This window comes from Parastagonospora nodorum (assembly GCF_000146915.1).
Source record: "Parastagonospora nodorum SN15 chromosome Unknown scaffold_10, whole genome shotgun sequence".
Taxonomy (NCBI): domain Eukaryota; kingdom Fungi; phylum Ascomycota; class Dothideomycetes; order Pleosporales; family Phaeosphaeriaceae; genus Parastagonospora; species Parastagonospora nodorum.
The window spans coordinates 757,276-769,808 of record NW_001884558.1 but is presented as its reverse complement, the minus strand read 5'-3'; the positions used below and the strand labels follow the sequence as shown (position 1 = coordinate 769,808).

General features: G+C 49.8%; 3 protein-coding genes across 3 annotated transcripts; 2 read left to right on the top strand and 1 right to left on the bottom strand.

The window, feature by feature from the left end:
- Positions 1–712: 712 nt before the first annotated feature.
- SNOG_07020 (hypothetical protein) lies at positions 713–8,784 on the bottom strand (the record flags this gene model as incomplete). The annotated part of the gene is made up of 7 exons (XM_001797323.1): positions 713–1,617; positions 1,666–5,540; positions 5,754–6,071; positions 6,123–7,418; positions 7,503–7,912; positions 8,164–8,175; positions 8,218–8,784. The coding sequence occupies 7 exons, from the start codon at positions 8,782–8,784 to the stop codon at positions 713–715; spliced, it is 7,383 nt and encodes a 2,460-aa protein (XP_001797375.1).
- A 530-nt stretch (positions 8,785–9,314) lies between these two features.
- SNOG_07019 (hypothetical protein) lies at positions 9,315–10,219 on the top strand (the record flags this gene model as incomplete). Its single annotated transcript, XM_001797322.1, has 3 exons — positions 9,315–9,356; positions 9,408–9,627; positions 9,678–10,219. 3 exons carry the CDS (start codon positions 9,315–9,317, stop codon positions 10,217–10,219), a joined length of 804 nt encoding a protein of 267 aa, XP_001797374.1.
- A 61-nt stretch (positions 10,220–10,280) lies between these two features.
- Positions 10,281–10,966, top strand: SNOG_07018 (hypothetical protein; the record flags this gene model as incomplete). The annotated part of the gene is made up of 2 exons (XM_001797321.1): positions 10,281–10,750; positions 10,804–10,966. The coding sequence occupies 2 exons, from the start codon at positions 10,281–10,283 to the stop codon at positions 10,964–10,966; spliced, it is 633 nt and encodes a 210-aa protein (XP_001797373.1).
- Between the last annotated feature and the right edge of the window lie 1,567 nt (positions 10,967–12,533).

Here is a 12,533-nt window from a genome sequence, read left to right as displayed (position 1 = left end):
TGCTCTCGTGCAAGTAAGGCCGAAGTAGGATCGAATCGTATTGTTCGGCATCATTTGGCAGACGATGTACCCACTGATACCTAGGATCTGATAGTGCATGTTTGTGTGGTTACACCTGAGCTTTAAGACCTCCCACCATCCCTGATATCTGACAGGTGATTGGGTAAGAACGTTCACGTGTCGGCAATACCAACTGAGCCGCTAGCTACTGTTTGACAGTGTTCGTGTCATTTTAGGTGTATATACTCGGTTTGATCTATCCTGTGTGTCACCGGGCTCTGACTACAAGAAGGAGCGATTAGTTCGACCTGCTCGCCGGTCTTTTCGGCCCTATTTGAGGTATTAGCGCCCACGGACGGCAGGTGTAGCGGCTATGTTTCGTTTTCGGTCCGAGAAAGATAACATGTTGGATCTGGCGTGTACGTGCGGTTCATCGGCGGTGTGTGGTGATAAGAACATGGGTATGGCACACTAACGGCTTCTGGTGATACGTTGTGAAGTATCTACGGTGCAGCTAGGATTGCTTGTCGGCTTACCAATCTCATGGACGGAAAAATGAGGCTACGTAAGAGTGTTTGCTTCATGTTTTCATTCGCTGCAATACCACAAAATCTATTATTCCCCTCGGAAGAAAAAAACGATAAGCGCTCCGAAGGACAAATTGAATCTGCTGTGGCGACTTATAGATACCATATCCCATGGATAGAGCTGTTCAAATTGAAACGTCCAAAATCTCGAAAAGAAAACGATACCCCGGTTCTACTTGATCCCTCCACTCCTTGCAGCCAGGCTTTAAATGCAAATCATGAATGTGTTTTACACCCGGAACAGACAAGATACCACACTCGACCCCAGACTTTTTCAACGCCTTTATGAATGACTCGGCCGGCTTGAACGGGACGATCTCATCCTCCAACCCATGGATGATGAACGTGGGAACTTCATAAGAACCGTCTCGTACGTGCGCCATGGGACTGATCGCTTTAACTAGCGCTGGATCGGGCTTTCGCGCCAAAGCCTCGTGAGAAAGACCATAGAGTAGGACATTGAGTCCGATACCTTCCTTAAGTACTGCAAAGATGAGCTCTGAGCGTGGATCGCCAGGCTTAATCCAGCCCAGTTGGCTAGTATCCACCATGGTGCCATAGTTTGTCACAGGTATACGTGGCAAAGACTGCATAATGTTCTCCAGTCGCATTCTGCGGACAGGAAACTCTCCTGAGTGCTTTTCTCCGTGATGTTTCTCCAGTGCCCCAGATTCAAAGTCAGTTGGCCCATAGAAACCCAATATGGCAGCTGGTGGTTTGATCTTCAGCTCTCTGGTCGTCCAAGCAAGGCTCATAGCGAGATGGGCGCCAGTGGACCAACCAATCGAGACAACGCGACTTGTGTCGATTGAAATGCCAAGTTTGGATGTGATCGCAGATAGCTTCGTCTGGATCCAAAAGTAAGCATCTCGAACGTCTGAAAATGGCCCTTCTATGACGTTGACCTCGGGAACCAAGCGGTAGTCCACACTGACGGGAAGAATGTTGTGCGAAAGCAGGAACTTCGTCTGCAAGGGTCTGACTGCTTTGCGTGACAGTGTCATGTGCCCACCTCCATGGATCATCAATGCTTTGTGATGTTAGTCAAGACCGGAAGCGTGCGCGCAGGATTATTTACCTACAGGCATCAAACTGGCTGGCGGCCGGTTCGGCAAGTAAACATCCGCTTCAATCTCAACTCCATCGACAGATTTGTAAACAACTGTCTTGACACCAGCCGTTGGCTGTTCTTCCTGACGAGGCAGCTCCGGTTGTTGCTGTGCAGAGGCTATAAGAAGTCGTTGAAGGTTGCAGTCCGGTACTGTACTCTGAGAGTAGGTAGCACTGGGGAATCCAGCTTGATGCATGAAGTCCATCCACACGTTTGGAGGCTGAATAGCATGTGAAGCATCATTTGCTAACCACCAGCCCTCTAACAATCCAAAGACAGCCTCGTGCCAGTCAAAGATAGTAGTTATCTCCGAGAGCACCAACAGACCGTTCGAGTTCAGCATCTGTTTAATGCGACGGCAAGTATCAGTCCTGTTGACCGTCGCATGGACGCAATTTGTGCTGATGACGACGTCGAATCTACCAATCATGTCTGTGGGGGGTTCAATCTCCAGATTGACCGTCTTGAACTGCATCCACGGATACTTAAACTTCTTAGATGCATTACGGACAAGTGTTGAGGATATGTCTGTGAAGAAATACTCAATCGGATGACCGAGAGTGCTCAGTGCCTCACCAAGTCGCTTAGTAGTTCCCCCCATGCCGGCTCCGACCTCGAGGATACGGACGGGTCCGTTTGCCTTGCTCAATAAACGAACCACGAAATTGACAAGAACTTCGGTCAGTGTGGCAAACATAGGAGCTTTGGTGTAGAAGTTTCCAACGACTTCTTGCGACTTGCTGGTACCAAACAGGAGTTTGACGGGGTCTTCGGTACCCGTCAGGCACTCTGCAATCTTCGGACCGGTGAGAGCCATAAGTTCAGCCTCACAGCTGTATTGGGGATAATCGGCGACAAGGTTACGCAAGAGCTGGGATGAAGGTGGGAAAACGCATGAACCAGATGATCGGACATAGCCGAGGTCTTTTTCCTTGATAATGTTATGCTTCTGGAGGATCTCGAAGTATCTCTGCACCACCTTGACGTGCTTCGGAAGATAGGCAAAATCGGGGATATTCTGGTCTGTCCCGATGGCCCTGAGATCGATTCCTAACTTTTGAAACCCTTCAACGAGATATGCAAGTAGTAACTCGTCTTGACGAGCAGCTACCTTCGTGAGATATCCCGTGAAATGACAAGACGTTGCATAGTCCTGGAGGGAAGACTCTGCTGCCAGCAGAGCTTCGAATGGATCCGTAATCCCTGCGGGTTGGTCAATGCCGCATGTGGGTGTCACAGTCACTGGTGAGATTAGCGGCTTTGAGAGCTCGTAGCTCGGATTCCGTGTACCAATTCCAACTAGCTGCATGAGTTCTTTGACGGAAAGGTCGAGGAGAGTGTCGATGCTGTCAATATCGACATTGAACTCGTCGGATATACTTGATCCAAGTTCTGTTGTAGAAAGGGAATCAAATCCAAGGTCCTGGAGAGATTGGTGTTCCTGAATATGACTGACGTCCACACCGCAGAGCTCCGACATGAGATCAAACAACTTGGCACGTCGGGTATCAATGACTGAGTCTTTTTCCATTTGTTCAGCAACTGCATTTTTGCTCTGGCCAAATTGCGAACTGTTCTCAACCATCTCAGAAGCTGGTGGTGACGTTGTTGCCGCCTGCTTCCTGGATGGCATGATGGGCTTTTGGCTGACTTTAGCGACATCAGGAGACATCATTTGGCTCAATGCACCATAAGTCATCGTCAGAAGCTCGCCGGGCGAGACCAATCTCCCAAAGCGCTCATTTATCTCATCGGATAGTTCGACCGACGCGAGTGAATCAATACCGAGGTCACCAAGGCAGGTGTTCGAGGAAATGAAATCGGCCGGTGCGCCAGTGTACGTAGAGATCATTGCCTTCAGTGGTACCTCTCTGTCGTCAGATTCGTCTTCAGCTACAGAAGAAGCGCTAGAAAAACCAGAATCGTTGTCGGGCGTCAGCTCCAGAGCACTTTTGACGGAAGTTGACATGGAGCTCTGGAAAGACGAAATGGGGCCGGGAAGAGAAGGACGTGAAGCCTCTTTCGAATTCATTTTGGATCCATTCGCCGCATCCAGCGTTCGCTCAAGCTTAGTTATCTCCAGACGATGGAATTTAGCGCCAATGGCTGTCATGGCTACCTCGCCGTCTTTGGTGAGAACAAAGACATCGCCAGTCGCATGCACATCATCTATGAGACTGAAAATCGCGTACACGTTCCATTCCCTGCAAGTGTCGAAGTCGCAAAGCCTTGACATCGTAATGCTTTCGACACCCGAAGCTACAAAGACCTGACCTTGAGGGCAAGCTTTACTGCTGTTGATAAGCAAACCGGAGACTTGAATAAACGAATCGATGGACATAGTGTCACAATGTTTTGTTGCGGTACTCTCCTCCCTTCCAAGATGACTGTCTGGCATGCGAATATCAGCCAGGGCTTCATTCTTATCAATAACGATGCTCTTGATCCCATGGAAGAAATCGGCGTAATCAACAACTTTTGAGAAAAGCTTGTAAGCCCGTCCACCGTTGAGCTTCTCCGAACTGGGACTCGATCGAATTGAGTCAAGTCGGCCAGCTATAAGTCGCTTGTATGTCGAAAATTGAGAGTTCTCAACCAGAAGCATTTGGCCTCTGCCATGAACAGTCGCACGAGTTGAGCTACTTCCCGGACCGGGGGAGCTCGAAACGATGAATTTCCAACTGTTCTTGACTGTTTCCTCCAGGTTCAGGTTCACGTAGCGGTCCGGATTGACACCTAATGGCGATTCAAATGACAAGTCCTTGAATACCAATGACCTGGAACCGTAATCTGCACCCAGAAGCTGCGCCGACATAGCTACGCATTCCATATACATGGAAGCGGGACAAAGCGGCCGGCCTCTGACTGCATGGCCACTGATGACCTCACGGAAACGACTCGCCGAACTGTTGATGACAAACTTTTCCGTACGACCAGTAGACCCCGCGTGATGTAGTAGGCGAACAGGAATACGAAGAGGAGCGACCTCGGGCTCTCGTGAGGTGAGAGTAGCCAAATTCCGTTGGAGCTCAGCAGCTCTATCAATGTTCTCTAGCCAAGCTTTGGTCTTCTGGAACTGATAAGGCGGCAGCCAGATTGGCTCCACACCAGCATCGGATGGAGATATGAAAGGCCATGGGGTGATGTCGATCCCTTCCTTCCAGAGATCGATGGTGCATTGAGAGAGAATCTCGGTAGGTTGATCAGCCCCAGCTGTCTTGATGCCGTGGAATGAATGCATCTCCGATCTGGTAGTCGCACGTTTGATCATCGGAACGATAAACGAGTCGAATCCTGCTTCGAGCCAGACGCATCCTCCTAGGCGCTCCTCTATTCGCCTAACAGCGTCTACGAAGTAGACCGGTTGTCGGAGATGCGATACAACATGCTCAACAGTGATTGAACTAGTATGTACCTGTGTGCACGGCTCGATTGGAATTGAAGTCGACATAAAGGTCAATGATCCCAAGAATCTGGCGAAATCGTCCCTGAGTGGCTCAGTGAAAACAGAATGGAATCCGTGAGTGACATCAACTCTCTGACTTTTGATACCCTTGAACGAGGGGCCAGTAGCCAACAACTTCTCTACGTTCGCCACTGCAGTCTTGGTTCCTACTACAACCTGATTGTTGGGGCCATTGAAGCAAGCAATCTCCAAAGAGTTGCTCCCAACAGTCTCAACAATGCGTGTGACAATGGAGACTGACGCGAAGATCGCAAGCATGGTACCTCTCTCTGGACCCCATTTAGTTACCATGAGTTGGGCTCGAGTAGCCACGAGCTTGAGCGCATCTTCGATAGAGAGCACACCTGACACGGCCAACGCTGTCAGCTCTCCGAAGCTATGTCCTACGGTACAATCAGGTTGGATACCAGCGTCAATCCAACACCTAGCACTCGCATATTGGACGGCCATAGTACCCGTCTGCAACAGAATTGGATCGGTAATAGCGGTGGTTTGGAATATAGCTGAGAGAATCGAGGGGAAACCAAGTGTGGTGAGAATGCGATCGCACTCATGGATGTAGTGTCGTAGCCTAGGATTAGACTCGTACAACGAACCCGAAAGGCCAACAGTTTGCTTATTCTGACCGGAGAATGCAAGCACCACACGTTTGGATGATGCGGTTATGTTGCATGGTGAAATATCCGCAGAGAGTTTGGCCTGGAGGCTCGCGATCTCGGAGACTGTAGTCATCCATGCCACAGGATGTCGCTTTCGCCGCTCAGAGAGTGTATAAGCAAGGCTTGCGAGGTCCAGATCCCCTTTACTCACGTAAGAACCCAGCGATTTTGCGAAGGCCTTGAGACTCTCGACTGAGTGGGCTGATAGTATGATGGGATACGCAGTGTCCGCACACAAACGAGCTTGTCTGTTCAAACATGTTAGTCTTCGCTTCTCGAGGATCAAGGTCCCAGCTTACGCTTTGCCAATGTCTTTCTGAGGTCCTTCGCAAACAACGAGCGACGCGTTACTTCCCGCCGCCCCATAGTTGTTGACCCAGGCAGCCCTGAAGGGTACCTCCCAAGGTTCCAGATTCTTTGCGATCACAATCTTATCTGGATACAAAGAGGGTATCTTCGCATTCAAGGAATCGAATGAGGCGTGGGGCGGGATTGCTTTCTTTTGTAACATGGCGATAACCTTGAGCAGTCCGGCGACCCCTGCTGCCGACTCTGCGTGACCAGTGTTGGCTTTGATGGAACCGAGATACATCTTATTAGGACGCTCTGATCCACCAAACACGTCCCTGATGCTGCTAACCTCAAGAGGATCACCTGCTTGTGTACCGGTCCCGTGAGCTTCGACGTATGACACATGATTTGGGCTCATCCCAGCTCTCTTGAGAATTGATTGATACAGATCAACTTGAGCTGGTGGATGAGTAACTGTTATAGTCGAAGACAGACCGCCTTGATTTGTGGATGACCCCGGTATGACACCTAATACTTGGTCGCCATCTGCTAAAGCCTGTCTCAAGGGCTTCAACACGACCATCCCAGCACCATCGCCTCGGCAGTATCCATCCGCCGATTGGTCGAATGGCTTACATTGACCGGTCGGGCTGAGAAAACCAGCCTTTCCAAGGTTTAAGTAATTGTGGATGCCAGATATGATATTGATTCCTCCAGCAACAGCCATTGGGCACTCGCCAGACCAGATAGATTGGCAGGCGCGATTGATAGCGACGAGTGAAGACGAGCATGCAGTGTCAATGACTTCCGCCGGTCCAGTCCATCCATAGTGGTAGCTGAGTCTCCCACACAGGAATGCTCGAATAGTGCCCGTTGCCGTATATGCAGTTGGTGGGTGAGCACCAGTATTGTCCGTGTACTCGATAAAACTCGCTCCGATGAAACAGCCGACCCTGTCTCCATTCTCGCGAACATGTCTGCGGAGATACCCTGCGGAATCCAGAGCTTGGAACGTCAATTCCAACAAAATTCGCTGTTGAGGGTCCATGCTAGCAGCCTCCTTAGCATTAGAACGGAAGAAAGCCCAATCAAACTCGTCGACTCCATCGATGAAGTTGCCGAACCACTTCTGCTTCCCCTTGTCATTCCGCAGAGCACGAAAGCTCTCATGCATGGGTACCCTGTCATGGCGGATTTCTTCGCAAGTCGACGTGCCAGCGGCGAGAAGTTGCCATAATTCTTCGAGGTCGTTTGCTTGTGGGAGTCGGCATGAAACTCCAGTGACTGCGATGGCATCATCCGGGCTGGCGTCATGCGTTAGTGTGGCTCTAATTTAAGTGAGACAGGGGTCACGATCTCTTCATCCATATCCTCTTGGGGCGACTCACTACTTGTATTCAGCCAGCCTGGCTTCTTGAATAGCGGTGTGGGCTTCCACCTTCGATACCCGCAAGCGAGCATTGTGGAACGGCATCAGCGGGACAGGGTCACCGATTCCAAACAAAGCGAATGTATGGCAGTCAGTACCGCTTCCCGCTAGGTCTTGCGCAACCTCCTTCAAAAGTCGATACCACTCGCACCGAGAGGCAAGAATGGTGTTGATCGCCTCGTGTGTCAGCGAACAGTCGATCAGCAGCTTGCCGTTCAAGTTCGATCGCACGGGAACTCGAAGCTGACTCGCATCCGGCAACTGCATCTCATCATGCTCCCGACATATATCAAATAGCACTTGGACTAGAGGCGCGTTCTCCGGATTGTGTACTTTACCGCGGATGTGAATATCAGTCACTTGCAAACCCTGGTCACGAGCTCTTTGGGCTACTTTCTTGAGCTCGTGCACTGGGCCTACAATACTGATTGTTCTTGGATCTGTTATCGCCGAGATGTAGCACTGAGTATTGTAAGCATGGGAATATCACATGAGAGAGGGTACAGCTAGATGATGGTGGATTGCATCCATCGCCAGGCCGAATAATGACCTGGTGAAACTGGCGACGACACAAGGAAGGCAAAGACCGCATAAGGAATTACGAAGGAAAAGCGACTTACCCCAGGAATACCCTGTAGAATTTCATCTCCTTGTTGACAAGCTCTCAATCGTACCGCAATTGTCGTAGCTCCCTCTATCGACTCGTCGTCGCCAAGTTCACCAAATGATCCCACCGCAAAGGCTAGGCGTAAAGCCTTAGTGGCAAGACGGACCACTTCTTTTTCGTCTTTGGCGCAGGAAATAGCGAATGCTGTAGGAAGACCTCCACAGTATCCCTGCGCACCCCCGCCGTTCTTCAGACTTGATAGCATTTGCTCATGTGTGAGATCGTGCAACTCCAGCAACTGGAAGTATTGACAAATCTGAATGACGACTAATAGCGGCAAAGCCAGAATCCCAGACATGGAGCTGGATACAGGCCCAGCTATACCGTCGGTGATCCATCGCTCCAGGCTAACGGCATGTCGTTCGCCTGACTTGAGTTTCGCAATGTCCGCATAGCCTTCGCAAAGTGTGCTCCATGTGTCTTTCAGCGACGTGATGGCCTCTGCGAAGGGATGTAAGAAAGGATTTTCGACAATGTACTTCTGTAGTTGCTCGAGGTACGCCTCTGTTGGAGCTTTGCTCTGTGGGCAAAAGAATACCACAGAGGGCACGAACTGGTTGGATTGGCTGTGCATACCGAAAAGGCTCAATTCCTTACGGAGGTCTTGACAAATGAAGAGGTCGAATCGTATGACGTATTGATTGTTCCTAGTGATATGATTGCTACCGTGCCTATATACAATGTACATAGATACGCGATTCAACGTACATGACGCTAGATCAACCGCCGCATCCTCTCGAAACGGACCCACTCACAGTCTCCGCGATACAGAGATTAGAGATTGACCTGACATGGGATACTTTGTGGAACATATTTTCTTTACTTATCTTGATCAAGTCTAGGGCTGCATACAGTGCTGGCGAAGAGACGCCGAGTAACTGCCGTATACCTGGCCATGTATCCAGAAAAACACCGAACACGAGGGAGGTGTCGCGTGACGTCAAATCGAGATAGCAGTTTTTCTTACCGTTACATGATTAGCGGCCAGTCAAGGATGAAGATAAGCAGATAATTATGAACCTGTCGATAGTCCATTATCTTTTCGTTAACACAACACTTTTTCTCGAAGCATCTTTGTAAGACTTGGGTATAGCGAATCTCAGCATGAGCATCCTACTGATCCTTCTTCGTGTCTTCTATCTAGCGGTGAGTGTGTTCTCAAAATGAAGATTGTCCGGCAGTTCTAAATTTGGCCAGATCTCGGCCACGTTTGGATGGCTAGCATACAATATCCTGTTTCACCCACTTCGAAAATACCCGGGGCCGCTCCTATGGCGAGCATCACCTATACCCCGCATCCTCTCCAGATGGAGAGGTTCTACGGTATTTGATGCGCACCGCCTCCACGAGCAATATGGTCCAGTTGTGCGGTTGAGCCCTTGGGAACTGAGCTACACATCCAGTGATGCATGGAAAGGTCATTAGTACCTACTCATTGTCTGCGAATATACACGCTGACTCTCGAAGATATCCATGGCACAGGTAACTCCACTCCTCGAAAGCCGCTGCCAAAGAACCCTCTCGCCAACCCTCCGCCGATGTCAGGCGAACCAGGCCTAATCGATGTTTTGGATGATGAAAAGCATCGCCAGCAACGCCAACTCTTCAACCAAGGATTTTCTACCAGAGCACTGAAGGAACAAGAGCCTCTCCTGTGTAAGCATGTCGACAGATTGGTAGCGGCTGTGCAGTCGCGAGCTGACCAAGGGAGCGAAGTAAACATGGTGGACATGTTTAATTTCTTGGCCTTCGACGTTATGGGCGACTTGGCTTTTGGTACATCTCTTGGCCTACTCGAAAACACGGAGTACAACACTTGGGTTCGGGTGATTGTTGCGACTATCAAAGTCGTCACTATCCGTATCGTGGTCTTCTACCATATCCCGTTCGCATCAAAAATACTGCCCCTGTTGGTCCCAAAATCCATGAAGGCAAAGCGAGATGCGCATATGAAGTTCGCCGAAGATAGAGTCAGAGAGAGATTGGAAAGGAAGACTGATCGTCCCTGATCTTTGGGGCCTCATTATCGATTCCTCTGACAAAAAGGAAGTTCATCTTTCTTTGGACCAAATGGTCGGCAACGCCGCACTCTTCATGGTTGTGGGTTCCGAGACTACAGCAACTGTGCTCTCGGGAACCCTATATCTGCTTTTGAAGCATCCCGAATGCATGGAAAGGCTGAAGCAAGAGATCCACAGCAACTTCAGTTCAAAAGAGGAGATGACGATCGAGGCCCTACCGAAGTTGACGTACCTTAGCGCAGCCCTAGACGAAGTCATGAGGATATATCCCGCCGCACCAGAAACTTTGGCGAGATTGGTCTCCACAGGTGGAACCAAGATCTGCGGCGAGTATGTTCATCCTGGTACTACGGTGATGATTCTCCATTACCCGATGTTTCACTCTACACGGAATTTTGTGCGACCAGATGAGTTCGCCCCGGAGAGATGGTTACCTGAAGGTGCCCCGAAATTCGAGAAAGATGACAAGAAGGCTTTCAACCCATTTTCTGTCGGACCACGCGCTTGCCTTGGGAGAAAGTGAGTCCATCCCCCCGGTCATCGTTATGCACGGATCTAATCCACCTCTACAGCTTGGCACAGTACGAGTTGAAGCTTGCTTTGAGCCATTTGATTTGGGACTTCGAATTTGAGCTTGTCGAAACATGCAAAGACTGGATGGCCCAAGAAACATATTCTTTTTGGCTGAAGCCACCGCTTATGGTGAAGGCTCGAGCTGCAAACCGAAAGCTGTAATCGATAGTACGCATGGTGCGGTTTTTTGTTTGTGCTTCGGTACCTAGGTACCTAGCCAACATATCACAAACTCCTAACGTAGCAGGTGCGCTGTACGGCTTTAATTTATCAGCAGAATCACCGTATGACTCTATCCAAATGGCCGAACGCTAACAGGGGACGGTACGCACCGAATGCGATGGGTTAGGATAACAGTCACCCTATAGGAGTGGCTCGTCCAGCTTCCAAGGTTACGTGGCCTCTCTTAACATCGTTAAGCTTCGTGGAGGTGGGTCCCCTACTAGCGCTCGGCCATTCGGACGTAATTATACGGTAGCACACAAATCGTTCAAGATCCGACGTACGGACATTTACATCCTTCCAAAGTTCGTAACATAGTGGTGGCGTAATTTTCCCGGAGTTGCTTCCAAGTTTCAGCCAACCCAATCCAATCTGACAACAAACTAAACATCCCTGCACACCTACATCTTATCATAGACTAGGAAAGACTGGAGACTCCAGTATAGCTATAGATGCTGTGTCTGCGCACACTAGTGTGCACAGCTTTATGCACGAACATTAGATTGTGAACTAATTGACGGTCGATATCAACTCTGAATGTGTAAGGGCCTGTCTGGTACACCAGTTTTGCCGGCCGTTTCGTCCCAATTAGGCAGCGTTTTGAAAACGGAGATGAGATGGGGCTCGTGTCTGGTAAAACGGAGGTTTTGCCGGTAGATCTGAGGATGCCATTTTGTTAGTGCTGCCACTAAGGATTGCATCCTGGTTTAGTGCTTATTATACCCACAATCTACTGCTTTAAGCCAAATGGAGCCTCCAGTTTCGAGAGGTCATTTTAAATACCAGAAGCCTCCGTTTTGCTCTGTTTTGCACGTGATCTCGTCCAACATGAAGCTCTAAACACCAGCTACTTTTGCAGTAGCTGGCCTAATTGCTGGTGTTGCAGCAAGCGTCGCCTCAGCCGACGTCAGTACGCCCCCAGCTCCTCTATCTGGTGTACGAAAACGCGACGAGGACGCTGATCGCGGAGCTCGTTGGCTTGCTGACTGCCTAAGTGACGACCAGCAGCTCCTTGCGGAGACGCGACTCCGTCGCCCAGCGTTCAATAGAGCCTCCGGTTCCATCCATATTCAGGCAAGCCTCTGAGCTTAGCTGCCGCGCACCCCTTGTTACGACGCTTTACCCAATATATCACCAAAACGCCCGGCAAAACCGGCGTAACCAGACAGGCCCTAAGAACTACCTTGTCACCTTCTGTACACGTGGCGGTGAAACTTGAGTTCGGGAACCGAAGGAGCTTGGTTATGCGTTTTCTTTCGACCGAATGCGTACGTAGTCCTCAACCTGCTATCGGAGTGGCATGATTAAAGAACTCGGATGGTGGTTGCCGCAAAGTACCCAGTTGTTGTCGCAGGGGTAGTTGTTGTTGCTTTGAACATTAAAATCTGAAAGAAGAGGAGAGTACTTGGTTTTCCTGCCAAAAGATGCACATAGAACGGCAAAACCTGTCTCTTACTTGATTTTACTTGACATCGGAAGATTGAGCGTAACGCGGCAGTTTCAAATT